General features: G+C 44.4%; 1 protein-coding gene across 16 annotated transcripts in view; it reads right to left on the bottom strand.

Moving 5' to 3' along the window:
• The window catches only part of INPP4A (inositol polyphosphate-4-phosphatase type I A), a 2,396,889-nt gene that overhangs the window by 1,503,660 nt on the left and 876,992 nt on the right, over positions 1 to 16,237 (bottom strand). For all 16 annotated transcript variants that reach the window (XM_069636670.1, XM_069636669.1, XM_069636663.1 and 13 more), the window contains one exon: positions 6,391 to 6,597. In XM_069636670.1, the coding sequence (XP_069492771.1) occupies positions 6,391 to 6,496 (106 nt within the window). In that variant the 5' untranslated portion in view covers positions 6,497 to 6,597. The remainder of the gene's footprint in view (positions 1 to 6,390; positions 6,598 to 16,237) is intronic.

Raw genomic sequence — 16,237 nt, 5'->3', positions numbered from 1 at the left:
GGAGCCTCGCCGGGTGCTCGGCCTTCCTCTTACCCGACCCAGAGCGTTGGCTTGTGGTTGATGGTGCCGGGGAGGGTGCGCCCAGCCTGGCGCCCGTAGAGCCCGACCGTTCGACGCTCCCGGTGCCAGCGGACTCGCGGTGCTTGGCCTTATGTTGGACCCCCGTCGGCGGGGCGTCCTCAAAGGTCTTAGAAGACCGCTCGGATTTCTTCCTCTTCTTCTCGCCGGACGGGCTCTTCCCTTCCAGCCAGTTGGCGAGACGTTGATGGCGGTCCTTCATGGTCCGCTCCGACATGTTGCCGCAAAACGCACAGTCCTTCTCCACGTGCGTCTTGTCCTCATGTAAGCAGTAGAGACAAAAGGAGTGTTCGTCCTCCTTAAAGACGTTCTGGAGCTGGCATCCAGGGCAGATCCTGAACAGCTTTCCGGGCGTCGAGCTTCCCTTCTCCTGGGCCATGTCCAGGCCTGAGACACTTCTGGAGTCCTCCAAAAGCGTAGCTCGACGAAATCTTCACCCTTGAGGGGCGCAGACGAATCCGACACGGGTCCCCGTTGATCGGATGGAGAGTCGGTGGAGCTTGAGGCTCTTTTGACCGAAAAAACGAAGTTTTTGAAAAATAGCACTAACGCTCGAGAGCAATAGCACGAGGATCCCAACACATGAACGTGCGGTAAAAATCTGAAGATGGCTGCCAGAGGCGGTGCTTAGGTAGAGAGCAGTCATTGGCTGTGGTCAGTATGACGCAGAGACCAGTGATTGGTTATTACTACGAAAGACAGATCAGAAACGAAACTGATACTGGTTTTTTTTTTTACCGAGGATTCCCTGCCTGATGACGGGGAATATTCATGAGCATGTGAATCCATGCCAGACCCCATGCTGGAGAAGATTTGTACTCCTTGGAAATAGCCTTGAAGTCTGCCTTGGGGGAGTCATTGGGTTTAGCTTTCCATAGGGAGAGTGCTAGTCTTTTTATGGAGAACAGGTTAAGAAGTTCCGGAGAGAACCAATTGTTTGAATGCTTAACTTTTTTGGCTTTCCTCATAGAGAGCGGGGCGATGGCCTCGACAGCTTGGGAGATATTGACGGGGTAGCGGGCAGCTGCTGGAGCTGTTGCATGCCCTTCTCATACGGACGCAGTGGGAACCTGCCCTGCGCAATTTAAGGATAGGTTGTAGGCCGTGTACCTGGTTGACACCAGTCCCACTTGACACTCATTCCTCCACCTGCTCCCTTCCCTGGTGCGGCATCGGATGGGTGTCCCTAATGTCTGGCACGGCAGCCATTTTGTCGAGCTGCCTTTCACGTGCCTGCGTCGTGTTGTTTGGCTCACTGGGCCCAGGCTCGTCCAGGACTCTTGAGTGTGGATCATAAGGCATACACTGCTCCTCAGGCCGTAACCTGGTACGCATTTCGCCCTTTGCAGATACGTTGGTAGAGCTGCGTTTAGGCGCCCCCTCGGACATGCTGCCGGTATTAGGGCGTGGCCACTCGGCTGAAAACCCAGTAAAATAACCTTCCGGTCCCTCAGCACTGTCACCGGGAGGATCCTCGGCCTGCCGGCGGGTAGCCTCGGTATTCGTGCTGGTATGAGAACCTGAGCGGTCCCACCCAAGTGGGAAAGTCCTTGGGAAGGAGTCTCCCAGGTGGGGTGTGCTGGAAAAGAGCAGCCCTACCTTGGGCCTCGATTGATGATAGACGAAGTCCTTCAGGTCCACTGGAGGCGATTTCCTGAAGAGCTCCCTCCACCTGCCTAGTCTGTTCTTCAGAGACCGCAAAGAAAGCGTGTTGCATGCGGTACAAGCTTCCCAGCCATGGTCTGAGCCAAGGCAACGTAGGCATAGGGCGTGGGGGTCTGAAGTTGGAAAGAGCCCACCGCAGGATGGAAACCTGCTGAACTCTGTAGCCGGGGAGGAGCGTGACGCCTGAGAACCGAGTACCTGAATGATAAAAAGACAAAAAGACATAAGAGAAGAAGTATCCACGCATGGAATTACATGGCTGAAGCCAAAACCAGGAGCGCTGGTGAATTCGGCCTGCTCTCGTCGACACAGAAAAGGGGACTCAGGTGTGGCACCAGAGGGCGGAGTCAGGGCAGCACATGCTCTCAGGGCCGCACGCTTCTAAATTTAAAGAGGAAGAAGGTTGTTTCTGGTGAAAAAGGTTCTGTCTCCCGTCCCTAGGAAGGGACGCCTATGCAGTATGGAGGAAAGGGGACGAGACTTAAGAGTAATGATAATATATATTATTTTATCATTTTATCTTAAAACTTCAAAATGAGTTTCCGTCTAATGCCACAAAAAGATTTGATCCATGAGCAATAGGGCTGGACAGTACAATCCTCCAGCACTAGCAAAGACAATTTCCATAACAAATATGCAAAGAAATCTGTAAAAATACAACAATTAATGCAAAGGAAAAGTCCTCAAATTGTTTTGAATAATGAAGGCATGTTCTTAATCCATTTGTGTGTCACAATCGCATGTAAAAGACCTGTATGCCCAGGATAACCATATATTTAGGGACCACTTGAGCATGAATATTGAGTAAGTGAATTCGATTGGTAGATATTATGGGGACTTTTGATGACAAATTGTCCATCTGCAAGGTATAAAATAAGCAGTGTTGCATAGCAATTTGCTATCTAATTATGTAGGTTTGCTAATTAAATTGACACTTGTGCAGCAAAGTTAGCTATTTAAGTTACCATGTTCAATGAAAGCACTCCTCACCCTGCATCCCTTGCTTGCCCTCAATGCTCTCTCCGCCATCTTTTCGCTGTTCACTGCAAGTGCTAGGCAATAATTTCTTTTCAAATAATTGCAAACCAGAAGTAATTGGGATGATGCATTTATTAAGCTAACAATATCCTGTCTGGCAAAGATGTGTTATCTTTATTTCTTTAAAAGACAGTCATGCAATTCCATTCCTAAAAATGTAAGTTGTTACATATGCTCCATTACAGTATTGCTACTGTAAAACACTGCATTGTACCCACGCTGTAGAGTAAACTTTAGGTTAATGTATCTAAATATCATAGGGCTTCATCACGAGTCGGGCGGTAACCCTTAAATGTGGTGGTAAAGGTGTTAATACTGCATTTTCGAGTCCGGCGTGTTTACCCCCAGCTCAGAGCTGGGGATAAAGACGCCTGAAAAATTCCCATTTTCAGCGCAATTACCGCTAGCGATATTATAGCACAGTAATTACACTGAAAATTCCTGATTGGATCCAATGGACTCAATGGGGAAAGGGGAGTAGGGGTTATTGCCCAACCTGTGATCCAGCGGTAAATACAGTTGGCCGGTATCCCAGACGGGATACCGCCCAACTCTTGCTGAGGCCAATAGTGTCAACTATATTTCAATTTGTTGGGGAAGATGCATCATATTATTGAGTGCACACTCTTTAAAATGTATGTGATCACAGGGCCAAATGCTTTTGTTGACAAACCTAGTTCTGCGGCCTGCTGGTTGCATACAGCTGTGCAACTGTTGCTCAACCCGTGAGCTGATCCCATACTCCTTGACATTCGAACCGGTCACCCTGCTGCTTTATACCAGCTACCCTCAAAGTGAGATGGCTGCAAACTACAATATTCCACCTAGTTTGCCAAGTTCTTTGCCAGCTACACCATACATTCTGCTGAGTCTCTTACTTTCTTTCCTCTTACATAATGAATACACAAAGCAAACTAGATGTTTATGCAAAGTAGGATCAGTAGTTCCATCCAGTCTGCACATCTACAGATCTACTGCAATACCAAACAATATAGTTAGCCTCCAGAGCACGATTTGCTCTATGATTATGATTGTGCTAGATATTAGCACTTGCAGGAGAGAGGTTTCCAAACTGTTTACAGAGCCTTTTTATCATATCTATTTATGTGCGTCACTCATGCAGCTAACCTGTTATATTTTACAGGCACTCATCCAGGTCTTGCAAACTCTACTCACCCACTTGCATAGTCGGGGTGAGCACCATTTGCATGGGATGTTTGTAACTTTTATTTAACATTTACTTTGTGTGCAGTAAATGTCAAATACAAGTTTCACTGTGTATGGATGGCCTGTGGGTGGCCGCAGTGTGCCAATCATAAAGTGGGTCTATGGCGACATGCACCATTTTAAAGAAAGGACATTTAAAATCGGTTGTCATCCGTTGCCATGGGTCGAGTGCATTTCGAGTAGGTAAACAAAGTTACTCGATGTGCAGGTCTAGTGAAATTTTAATGAATTTGTCTCATTTCACCAATGTCTTACTTCGGCGGTACAAAGAATGATGTATTGTTGCTGATTTTATATCTGGGATACAAATACCTTCTGGTAGCATTACAAATAGTAGTACAATATTGATAATCAAATTGGTTTGTTTGCTAATCAAGAAAATGTTAATTAGCAAACTGCTAATCAATTTTTGAAAACTAATTTATGCATAGATCTGTCTAAATACATAACAACACTGAGTTACACAACAAGTTTAGAAATTGGAGAACACAACACACTACACAAATACCCTAAAATAACCATCTTTCAGAGAGATCACCCCCGATTCTCATGCAGGAGATAGAAGTATATGGCTCCCCTCTCAGGGTTACAAATTAACAGACAAAAGTCAGAAATTCTGATACTAGCTGGGGATAGAACACATATCCAAGCAGCAGCAGCGGCACTGCAGCTGAAGGTAGCGGAAAAGGGGATCAAATACCTGGGAATCACCCTGACAGGAAAGATAGAGGATCTATATGAACAAAATTATCCACGACTCCTAGATAAACTTAAACGGGATGTGTCGAGATGGAACCCATTATCATTAATATGGTGGGGCCGGATAACGAAGGTAAAGATTACCATATTGCCTAGAATAATTACAGCATGCATATGGCAAAATAAACCCCCCAGAGTATCGAGTGAGGTCATGACGGCACAGAGGAAAGATGGAGGATGTGCCCTCCCACATTTCAGAAAATACTATAAAGCCGCCCAATTATGGGTGCTGAAAGAATGGATACCGGATAAGTCAAAAAAAATGTGGACGTCTCAAGACAGGGCGGTGGCGACTACGTCTACCCGACACCTCCTATGGATAGGAAAGCATCACAGACATCCCAATGTGCAGATTAGTGAGATTATGAAAACATCACTGAGTATATGGGACAAGGCAACTCAGAAAGGAACATTAACTAAGGATCCAGCCCCTTTCATGCCTTTATTTAAAAACCCAGAATTCCCAACGGGAATGGAGCAAGGGGCTTTCCAGAAGTGGGAGGAGGCGGGGTTTAAGATGATCGGGGCCATGTATCAGGCATAACATATAAAAGCATTTGCAGATTGCACAACACAGCTGGACTTGAGCCCCAACGACAGATACAAATACGAACAATTGCACCATTGGCTGAGCACCCCACAAATTAAAACTGCAGCGACACAGGAGCTGAACCCAATCGAAAAGTATATCATGACACACACGGGAGCCACTAAATTTATCTCGAACACCTATAAGTTCATTAATGTCCAAGGGGAAGACGTTCAATGGCATTACTTAAAAAGGTGGGAGAAGACACTTAAAGCCACGCTTCCAAAGAAAATATCGCAATATATGTGGGGGGTGATACCCAAGCTCACAAGGTCTATCCAGACCAGAGAAATGTGGATGAAAATCTTTCTGCAATGGCACTACACGCCAGAAAGGCTCCACACAATGTATACTAGCTCCCCTAATAAATGCTGGAGGGAATGTGGATGGGAGGGAGTCTGGTGTCATATCTGGTGGGACTGCCCAGCCCTCCATCAGTACTGGTCAGACGTTAAGATCCAAATGCAGAGAATGTTTCCTGGAGTTGGGAGCATAGGGGAAGAAGTGTGGCTATGTGGGCTTTGGGATCCCCAGGATAAACAGTTGAACCGGACACAGAAACGTGACTTCCTGGGACTACTGATAGGCGCTCGGTTGGAAATAGCCCAAAAATGGAAGCAGAAACACCAACCAATAGCAATAGACTGGACACGAAGTGTGTGGTCGCACATAGCCATGGAAAAAATAACATACAGTATCCAAGGAGAACATCAAAAATTCAGAATGGACTGGGGCATAGTCCTGGAATATCTTCAAACCGACTATAAGAACAATGGTGCCCACCTTTTCAACTTAAGAAGGGAAAAAATCAACTTAAGGACAAAGAACACAGGCGGTGACTTCCCGGAGGAGGGTAGGGAGGGTATGGGGGGGAAGGGAAGTTTATGTTGGTTTATGATGGAAGCAGTTTATATGTGAACATTTATAGAAATACTGTTAAAAAATGTTAAAAAAGTTAAAATAACCATCTTTCAGACTTAACATCATACTAAATCTCTAATAATAAATACAGTGTATCAATGCCGGCTGCTTACCTGCCAGTGACAAGCCAAGCAAATCAGTTGAAACATCAATTGTAGAATGTCGCATCATGGAACGGGAACTGGCCCCATGGCGGGGACTGTGTTCTCTGGCTGTCATTTTGTCATGGGTATAATTGTTCTACTTCCAATGTTTCTACAGCAATTTAGTGGAGTGCAACAGATTCCCAGCACTTGTTATTCTTTTGGATGACCAAGTACCTTAAAATAAAAGATAAAGAAAAAACACAAGATCATAGTTCAGTCAGAGTGTACCTTAAATGACAGTATTGATTAATACTGGTCACATACATGATAAAATACTAACAGCTGCTTTTTGAAATTAGCTCAATCAAGGAAACATGATTTTTCATGATTTTGCTGTGGTTGAGGGTCTACAGTACGCAGGATGGGCATTTGAGTGCCCATGATAGAATGAGTATAATTACTCGAGACACCAAGACTTTGACCAACCTGTGAGAACGAACCTCACTAGAGCTCAACCTACACATGGCGCCCGCACAACTGACACATGCCTTGGACATGTGCCAGTGTTTAGATGACTCCGTCCATACTGATTCCCAGATCACCATGGCAAAGTCGGTAGAACTAGGGGAGTGAGCAATAGATGCCAGTGACCGAGATCTTCCCGGATGTAGCAAACCCACTGCCAAGCTGACACCTGAGGGCATATGAGCATGGGCATCCCGGGAGGATGTATTGCCCTTCAGAAGCTGCCAACTTTGAGATGTCATTTACATGGCATATAAAAGGTCCAGGCTTTTCTAACATGGCATCTTTACCACTGTCTACTACCGCATCTGTCCTTACCTGATCCCGACCCATTGAGTACCTAACTTAAGTATTTTTTATCACTGAAGGGTGCATGGTGCTGGCATTTAAAGCAATTATCCAGGTCAGTGTGAGCTGAAAACTACATCATCCTGGTCTGTTATGGGGCTATGTTAATTTTTCTGTACCCAGAATCTTTGTTGTGTATTTTACCCCATTTACCTGTTCTACCTTTCCAGGGGGTTCATTAGAGCCCTGTCCTTCCGCGACCACATCCAATGATAGGAACACCCACGAGGAGTTGGGATTGCTCTCAATACCACCCACAGCAGGCATCCTGCAAGTTTGCTCTGCTAGCCACTAAAACCAGCACATTCATTGTTCTTTATATGTACACATACAATGTTCAACAAGAAAGGTTAACAGAAGTTGTTCGCTTCAGATGGAATCCTTTGTTTGTCATGGCTTTAGGTTTCATCCTGGACCTCTAGCCGTGCTGCTCCTGCTTCCATATGAAAGTAGGTCTCTGACTCCCTGCACACTGAGGTCAGTAGCACTTGATGTACCAATGTCAGATAATGTACTAATTTCACACACCTATCTGTGAATTGCAACATGCACTGGATAGTTCTGGGTGTGTTGCACTACATATGTTGTCATAACACAACTAATACATATTTTAAGAGGTATTTGAATCTTTTCTTATAAATGGGGATTCCAATTCTCTCTTATGCTCATGCACAGAAAAAAGGGGATCAATCCCTAGCACTCCTTTTCTATTGTGTAGTTTTCCATCTACAACGCAGCTGTTAGTGAACTCAGATGAGCTTTGTATATGCCAAACATTGCATACCTGTAATCGTCTTTCTGATGCTTGTATCTGCTTAGAGTCACATGCTTTGCATAGTGTTGGGGTGGTCAGGAAAGTTCCCCACAAGCAAGGGAGGTTTATGTTGCACACGTCATGCTGATGACTGGGGGTAAGATGTTGCAATTTCATATGTATCGAGTGTAGTTAATTGTGGATGGGATATCTTACTTTTTAGTGCTATTTTTTGTCTAGAACTGATACATATTAGTTTACATGCGTGCAAAACGATACAATGTTAAAACCACCAAATGATACAAACACAATTCACAAATGCAGTGCTCTTAAGTATGTGGAAACAGAGAACGAGAAGGTTTTTAATGTGCATGGAAGGAAGAGGACTGGTCATAGAGAGCCCACTGTAAAGAAAATATGACAGTTATTAAACATGCATGCACACTGATACAAATACATAATTTGAGAATCTAAATGTAGTGGGCTTTTTACTAAGGGATAAGAACACGGTAGTCAGGGCTGTTTGACTTTTGAGAAACTGATTCTGCAGGATTTCAGAGGCCACAAGACAGGTAAGTAACCTTTGCGGTCAGCTCAGCTGAAGAAGACAGCCATGGGGTTTCTGGTTGGATGAGTATCACAGATGGCAGATGTAATCTCCTGAATGAAGGGGAGCTTGACAGAGGGGTTTCGATATTTGTTTTTGGCCACCAATAAAACATGGGGTGAGTCAATGCCCAAGGCTAAAGTAATTGAAACCCAGTAGTTTTAATTGTATTTTCATATGTGCTGTGTGCAATGAAGTGGCAATTATTTAGATCAGAATGTTCAAAAGGAACCAGTGACTTGTTGAATGAGATGGTTATCGCCAATTCAAAGAGAAAGTGTTTACCTCTTTTTCATAACGCTTGAACTATTTATGCGAACCATGTGTATTTAAGAGTTAAGGTTAAAAGGGCTTAGGCCAATTATTGCTAGTAATGAAATATGTTTGCATACAAATGTTTACCCATGTGCTGATGTCATGACCTACTACAGACAAATCCTTAGAAGAGGTGTGTGTGTTCTACATAAGAGCAGAAAATGGTAGGTAAGATAACAGTGATCAATGAAAATGTAAGAATTGGGTGAAAGATGGGATTTCTTAGAAGAGGTTTTTATCCAATCACATGTGGGGGGTGGATTGTTATAAAGTATCTGGGAGTGTTTAAACTGTTGCAAAAATGTATATAGGATGTCAACTAGTGTGGTTTTGTTGATACTTGGTTTATGTGAAGAATCCTGCAAATCCCTCACTGAAACCCTGCCCAAGGTCTCCTCCCAGATGGCCAGACACTTCCTTATACCAACCCTGTGGGTGGTGTACTGCGGGATGATCGGCTAGGTAGAGACAGGGCCCAGGGAAGTGAGAAGATTCTGTGGGAAGAGACACTGGGGGTCACTACGACCCTGGCGGTAGGGGGTTAAAGGGGCCGGTATAGCTGACGGCCACATTAAACCCCTACCTTCGCATTGCGAGGTTTGCTCGCGGGACCCGTTAAGGACGTCTGGTAAAACCAGGCGTCCTTAGTGGGTCCCGCAAGCAGACCAGGATGCAAACAACGGGCCCGTTATTGTTTGCATCCTCCCCATTCCCTTTGAGCCCTATGGGGGCTCGAATGGGAATGGGGATGTACAAGGTCTGGGTTCCTGGAATGGGGAAATACCGGGCCCTCCAAGGTCGGAATGGCCCAGTATTTCCCCATTCCTGGAACCCGAACCCGGATAGCGGCATGGCTACCTCCAGGGTCGTAATGACCCCCACTGTCTCTTTTCCTCTGATAGGGAGATGCTTAACACTGTGCCAAAAGATGTTATGGCTTATTGTCATTTGAATGTCTCTCACCCTCCTATTAAACCTAAGCTGATGAACACTAAGGTTGTAACAACAAAGATTACTATACCAAAAGAAAAACTCTTTTTGGTATCTAAAATTAATTGACCCCCTAAATTCCAAGGGTACACTAAAAAGTATGGTGGAAACGTTGTCTTCTCTAAACCATCTTCCTCTAAACAAGTAAAAACCCACAACCCCTCTGTTAAAATTACTAAGGGAATTACATCTACCCTTAAAAGTAATCAAGAAGTAGAAAAACCTAACTTTGATCAGACAAACTACATGTCCCAGAATCTTAGTGGGATTGAGACAAAGAAAAGGGCTAAAGAGGCATGTGGATGTAGCAGTCAGGCAATTAAGCCTAAATAGCCATGCAATTGAGGCTGCTGGGTCACACCTGAAGACAATTGTCAAACCTGTGGGGCATAAAAGGCTGCACCAGGAGAGTAGAGGAAGAAGGAGCTGGAGCAGGAGTTGGAAGGCTGGCAGCAGTAGTAGTAGAGGAGAAACATGTGGCTGGCAATTCACGAGGAAGTGGGAGCACAGAAGGGACGCCGGAACGTGGAGACAGCAAATTTCACCTGCAAGTTCTAAGAGGGGCCTGTGTTCTCAAAACCTGTATTGCAGAGGCTGCGCAGAGGAAGACATGCTAGCAGTGAAGTTTTCCCCAGGTGAGCCGAGTTGCGTTGACTGCAGAGCCGTGATCGTGCAGGAACCCAAGGCCAGAGGCAAAAGGCAAGCTGAGGGTTTTATGAGCGAAGGAGATCCCAATTACGGAGACCAGACAAGAGACATACGTGCTGGAGAAGGCTGTGGGTCCCAAGTGAGCCAAAAGAAGTAGCAGAGGTCGAGGAAGTTGGGAGAGCGTAGCAACCTGCAACCACAGTGTACCTGAGGCCAGTGAGTGAAGCTTGGCGCCCAAACAATTAATAAGTCTTGCCGGTAGCTGTAACCAACTCCAAAGCAATTTGCCTAGAGTTGAAAGCAAGTAGAAAGCCGGAGTGTTAGTGTAGAAAGTAAAGACCATTCTATTTATAGTTAAATACTTTTCAAATTACCATAGTGGTAGCGTGCTTTTAATTGTGGAAAAGGACCGCTGTTTGAATCCATTCCGAAAACCCAGAGATACTGTTTTACAAAAGCTACTAGTGAAACGAGCACTAAGGAAGGTCGCTTGTGACCAATTATGTTCCCCGAACCAAGTCAAAAGTTGCCTCTTTAACCTTACACAGGAATAGAAATATAATTTCATTCAAGTCTTTAAGTTTGAAAATCTATCTTAAAGAGTGGTTGTGTGTGCCTAATTATGGTTTTACTTTGAAGACTAAATCTTGTAACATTCTGAATTCGCATTCTTTATTTGATGAAGTGGCTATACGGAAGAAAATAACAAGCAATACCCAAGCCAAGCGGAGAATCCTTTTCCCAGTGAAGGAAGCACTGTTTAAACCCCTACATATAAAATTTGAAGTTGTCAACAATCCAGTGGCCTTAAAGGAATGGTTCGGTTAAAAAATGTTATTGTCCCTACGGGTCGGCCATGTGTTTTTAAGCCTAAGTCGCTCGATTTTAGAAAAATGTCCTATGGACCTTATCCGAGTTTTCATACATTAAACGCACGAGAAAACAGGCACCAGGGCGCTGCCATTTTGTGATAATCCTATCACTTGCCCCATCGCCCTGGCTGACCCGCTTTTGCGGCACTAAATCATATCCCCCACCCCTGAGCCTGACATTATCAAAACATTCATATTCCCCGCCTCTCTCCATGACGTTACTGTGCAGCGTAGGCAAACGCACCCAGTCGTCTTCTAAGCGACTTCACACAGAACCCGGAAACCAACACAGATCAACTCACAACACAGCGCGCCACAATTCGGAATATGAAACTGTACTTTAAAATCAAACAGCAATACGGTACATTTGGTAAAGTACATTTATTTGACATTAAATGTTTAGAGAATATTCAGCAATTGGCATATTAAATCGGAATGGAATTTATTTTCTTTTCTCTTGATCCGCAAATCCGGAAAAGTTTATCGTGAGTCACGCGCTGTTCCTTTTTGGTACACAGGGTGTTGGTTTTCAATAAAAGAAGCACTTTGAATGCACAGTGAACCGCAAGGCTGTTCCATCAACTAGGCACTAGGCCACCGTAAAGGTTGATATGTTGCTTCTAGCCGCTAGTACCCCGTAAGGGCATACGGCCCCTTGGCGATCATCCCATAAAATGGTCAACGTTGTGCAGTTGTTTACAAGAAGCTACAGCTGACGGTTGAAAAATCCGTCTGCCGGGGTCTGGAATAGGTGGCAGTGGCAGTACGGTAGGATGTACCTGTTTAGAAAACAAAAATTGAAATTAGTCTCACCAGCCGATCTTTATTACTATTATTCATTTTATTTATTGCGGGCAAGCTGAAACTATTTGCTTGCAAGGATAGTGCAATGGAGTATGTTCGGCTCTAAAAGCAATGCGAAAACTAATGAAATAAATCGAGGGAAACACACAAACTAATGATTTTTTTTTACCGTTGAACCACTGAGAAACGACTGTTTGCCCACATGCATGTCGAATGGGCACATGCATGCCCATGTGCCCGGTAGAAAGACGATCCCACAAATGTTGTACTTGCTCTTCATTCATTCATTCATTCATTCAGGTATAAAAGCGTCTAAAGAGTTACTTATATTATATTTGCCATTTCCATTGTATCTCTGCGTAATGCAGTCCGTAAATCCCACTGTGTTCGTGCCAACGATTTTTCACATACTGAACTAACATGAAACTCGGTCTAGTTTCAGAATTTTCAGCTTTATCGTCTCTTACGTTATTGCCCCCCTCCTTCAAATGAAGTCCTGTCGGTATGGTCCCTGTCTCTCAAGGTCAAAAAACAATAGAACCTTATACTGCCAGTGCGATTCGCGGGCCTCTTCAGCCCGCGAGCAAAAAATCAAAGCCGCTGACCTTCACTCTGCATGAGCGTACATTCTTACTTTGCAACATCCCGTGTAAAGCCATCTGTGAGAACTTGAATTTTCGACTCTGTCTTTGTACTATGCCTCAATGTGCAAATGCGAACTGGCTTCTCTCCCATCTGCAACGCCTTGCTTGGCGCATTCTAAGGCCCCCAATTTTGTCCTCGTTGTCCGCGAGTTTTGCAGCCCTAGAGAACTATAACTATGGAGACATTGGGCCTCATTACGAGTCCGGCGGTAACCGAGGTGGTAAAACCGCCTGGTTACCGCCAGACTCGTATTACCATTCCCACTCCGTGATTCCTGGAATTACCGGGGCATTACAACCCCGGTTTCCCGGGAATCACAGAGACGGAATGGTGTTAATCCCTCTTCCCATTGAGTCCTATGGGACTCAATGGGAATGGGGATCATGGAAACACCGGCAGCATCTCGTGATGCTGCCGGTGTTTCCTCGTCCGCCTGCAGGCGGGCAGTGTGTTAAACCCGCCAGGTTAGACCTGGCGGGAACATCACCTCCCGCCTGCAGGAGTCGGGATCAGGCGGTCCGGAAACAACAGTGACGGCGGGTTTACCGCCACCGTTATTTCCGGACCGCCTGATTTGTAATGAGGCCCATTGACTTTTTGGGGGAAGGTCAGGGAAATTATAAAGTACCCGAGGAGTTGAGTTGAAAGATAGATTTATTGTTTATTTGTTTTATTATTTGCAATACGCAAGCCTCCACTCGGTTAACAGTGTGCAGCATTTACATGAGATTGCGAAACTTAGTTACAGCAACAAAAATATATACATACACATATTCACAAGGTCAGCGATAGGAGGTGAATAGAGAGAGAAGTCAAAGATGACACTGATGTTGTTCGCCACCCAGGATGGTGAATGGAGGGTTTAGGGTTAGCTTACTTTGTATGCACACTGTACAATAACATTATTTTCAAAAAGACAATCCGATTACAATGATTTATTTAAACCGGGATTTGAACTTCTCAACGAGTTCTGCTTTGGGTGGACATGGCACAGTGGCAATGTTTGGTGGCAATGCATCAGTGCTCTGCACAGAAACGCTCAAAATTCCATATCTGTGCTTCTCTAGTACACTAACAATAAGGCCTTTAACAAAGTCGAACTCCATTTCCTCATATACTGGTTTCACCCCCTATTTCTTACTTCCTTTTCCAAAGGTCGTAGTGTAGCGAGGCATCCCTACATTTCCCATAGTCCTAGACTGTTCACGGCCCACATTCTCGTTATGGGCCAAGACCGCTAGTAGAGTCCTATGTTTCATGCCCTGTATGCCAAAATGCGATCGCTTTGGCCTGTACTTTAGGCACATATTGTGGAACACCTCCAATTCTCCTGTGTGACAGAATTCTGTCAGTCCCCTCAAATCTCTTGATAGAGTTTTATCGAAAACAATCTTCTCAATGGCTTTGTGTGCAGGTGAAGATGCAATCAACCACTTCTTCTTCCGTGCCTCCTCTGTGGACAAAGGGCCATGTTCGCATTGGTGGATATGTTGGTTTTCTGTCCAGCGGTGAACGTTGGTACAGTGGTGCATCAGTGACCACCATTTTTCAAGTAGGATTTCCACTGTCCCTTCACAAGTTTTGGAGCTCCACCAAAGATGGTTGCTTATAGACTGGGACCACTGTGAAATACTTTCAAAACCTTTTTTTTCCCTGCAGCCGAGATTTTCTTATTGATTGATTTAGCAAGATGCCATAGGTCAAATTGGTGTTTAATATGTGGAAACTGCTCTCTCATTGTCTTGGCAATTGAAACGTGTCTGTCCGTGGCTATGAGGTCGATGTGCATTCCCCTTGATTGGACATATTGCAATGATTTTATAAATCCTAGTTTCTCCATGGCCACTGAGGATTTACATTGGGACACCTGCACAACCACCAAACTCACAATTTTCTTACTATCCATGTCCTGAAAGTGGTAGGTGCAGTACTTGGCAGAAAATCCAGGGCTGTCGCACTGTGCATCGCCGGCTAGCCTGAAACGTTTCCCTTCGAAAGTACTTGCTAGAGACAATTTTTCAATTTTCCAAGCATCACTAATGGCCGGAAACAGATAATCATGTTGGTATTTGTAGTACTGTGTTTTAGAAATGAAATGGAGTCCCACAAACTGAAAGAAAGACTCTAACTTTCTAAAACAGGACCCACTAAAAAGTGAGGCAGCTGCACACAGTAGATTGCCTGCTGGCAGCTTCCCCAGCATCAGTTGTGCAGACCATGAGAACGCATGATTTAATCTACAGGCCGCATGGATTTTGACGTTGCTGCCTTGTTTTTGACAAGTCACATGAATCAATGGCTCCCCACATACTTCCCCTCCAACTGAATGCCCACATTTCAGCATACTTATAATATCCATCAAACAACTGTCGAATACTATGTATTTGCCCTCTTTCATTAGACTGTCATCAGGCGTGAAAGTTGTTTCGGACTATGCCGTTGAGGACATATCAACAAATTTGAAAGAAATATCGCTGATATCAAGTTCTGATGCGTCGTTTGGTGCTGCGGCTGGTTCATGCTCTGTCATTTCAACATCTGTTACTTCAGCATTGATGGGAGAACACAACAATGTCAACAGATTTTGGGGTGCCATTTTTTTGCCGGGTGTAGATTTTGTGAATTGATCTGCGACTACTTCAGAGCTATCTTCAATACATTCAGTATCATCTCCTTTTGGTGGTGCGGTCGAACTGTAGCAACGGTCCAATAAAACTTTACTGGATTCTCCGGACACATTCAATTCATGTTCTGGCCATTGGACAGGAGTATCTCGAGTCTCAACACACCGCGACTGAATTAATAGTTCCTCCATAGTGTAAATGGTCTGGCAAGCAACATCTCTCATTTGCTTCACTGTCTGTGTATGTATAGTTCGTGCACCCACGGGTAACTAGAGGACAGATTGGAAAAGGGATGTTCATTTTAAACACAATATAAAGTATAGTAGAATTGACAGGAAAAAAACATAATATAGTCCCCAACACAAAACAATTCCCAAAATTAGGAACTGTTCGTAACTAACCTTATTTTTGTTTCTTTTCTTTGCAACTTTCTTGACTCGAACTTCAACATCTGCACGCTGTTGCTCCGATTCGTTTCCGCATGTCTTCCCTTCCTCTTGCGCTGCAACGACTATATTTTCTGGATCCGCATAGAAAGCACGGAATGACGCTCCATTGACTCCCTGAAACATAGTAGTTTCATTACTATGTATCACAATATTGAAAACATAAAACACATGTGAGGACGAACACACAGGTACATCTCAATAGCTAAACATGAATTAAATATTGTGTAGAACAATCAAACGACAAGTATTCGAGCTCTGATGATCTAGTTCGATGGACCTTTCAGTATCCATAC

The sequence above is a fragment of the Ambystoma mexicanum genome, chromosome 7p (assembly GCF_040938575.1).
Source record: "Ambystoma mexicanum isolate Mex_15411 chromosome 7p, UKY_AmexF1_1, whole genome shotgun sequence".
Lineage (NCBI taxonomy): Eukaryota > Metazoa > Chordata > Amphibia > Caudata > Ambystomatidae > Ambystoma > Ambystoma mexicanum.
The sequence above is the reverse complement of the archived record's forward strand: the minus strand, read 5'-3'. Positions and strand labels throughout refer to the sequence as shown.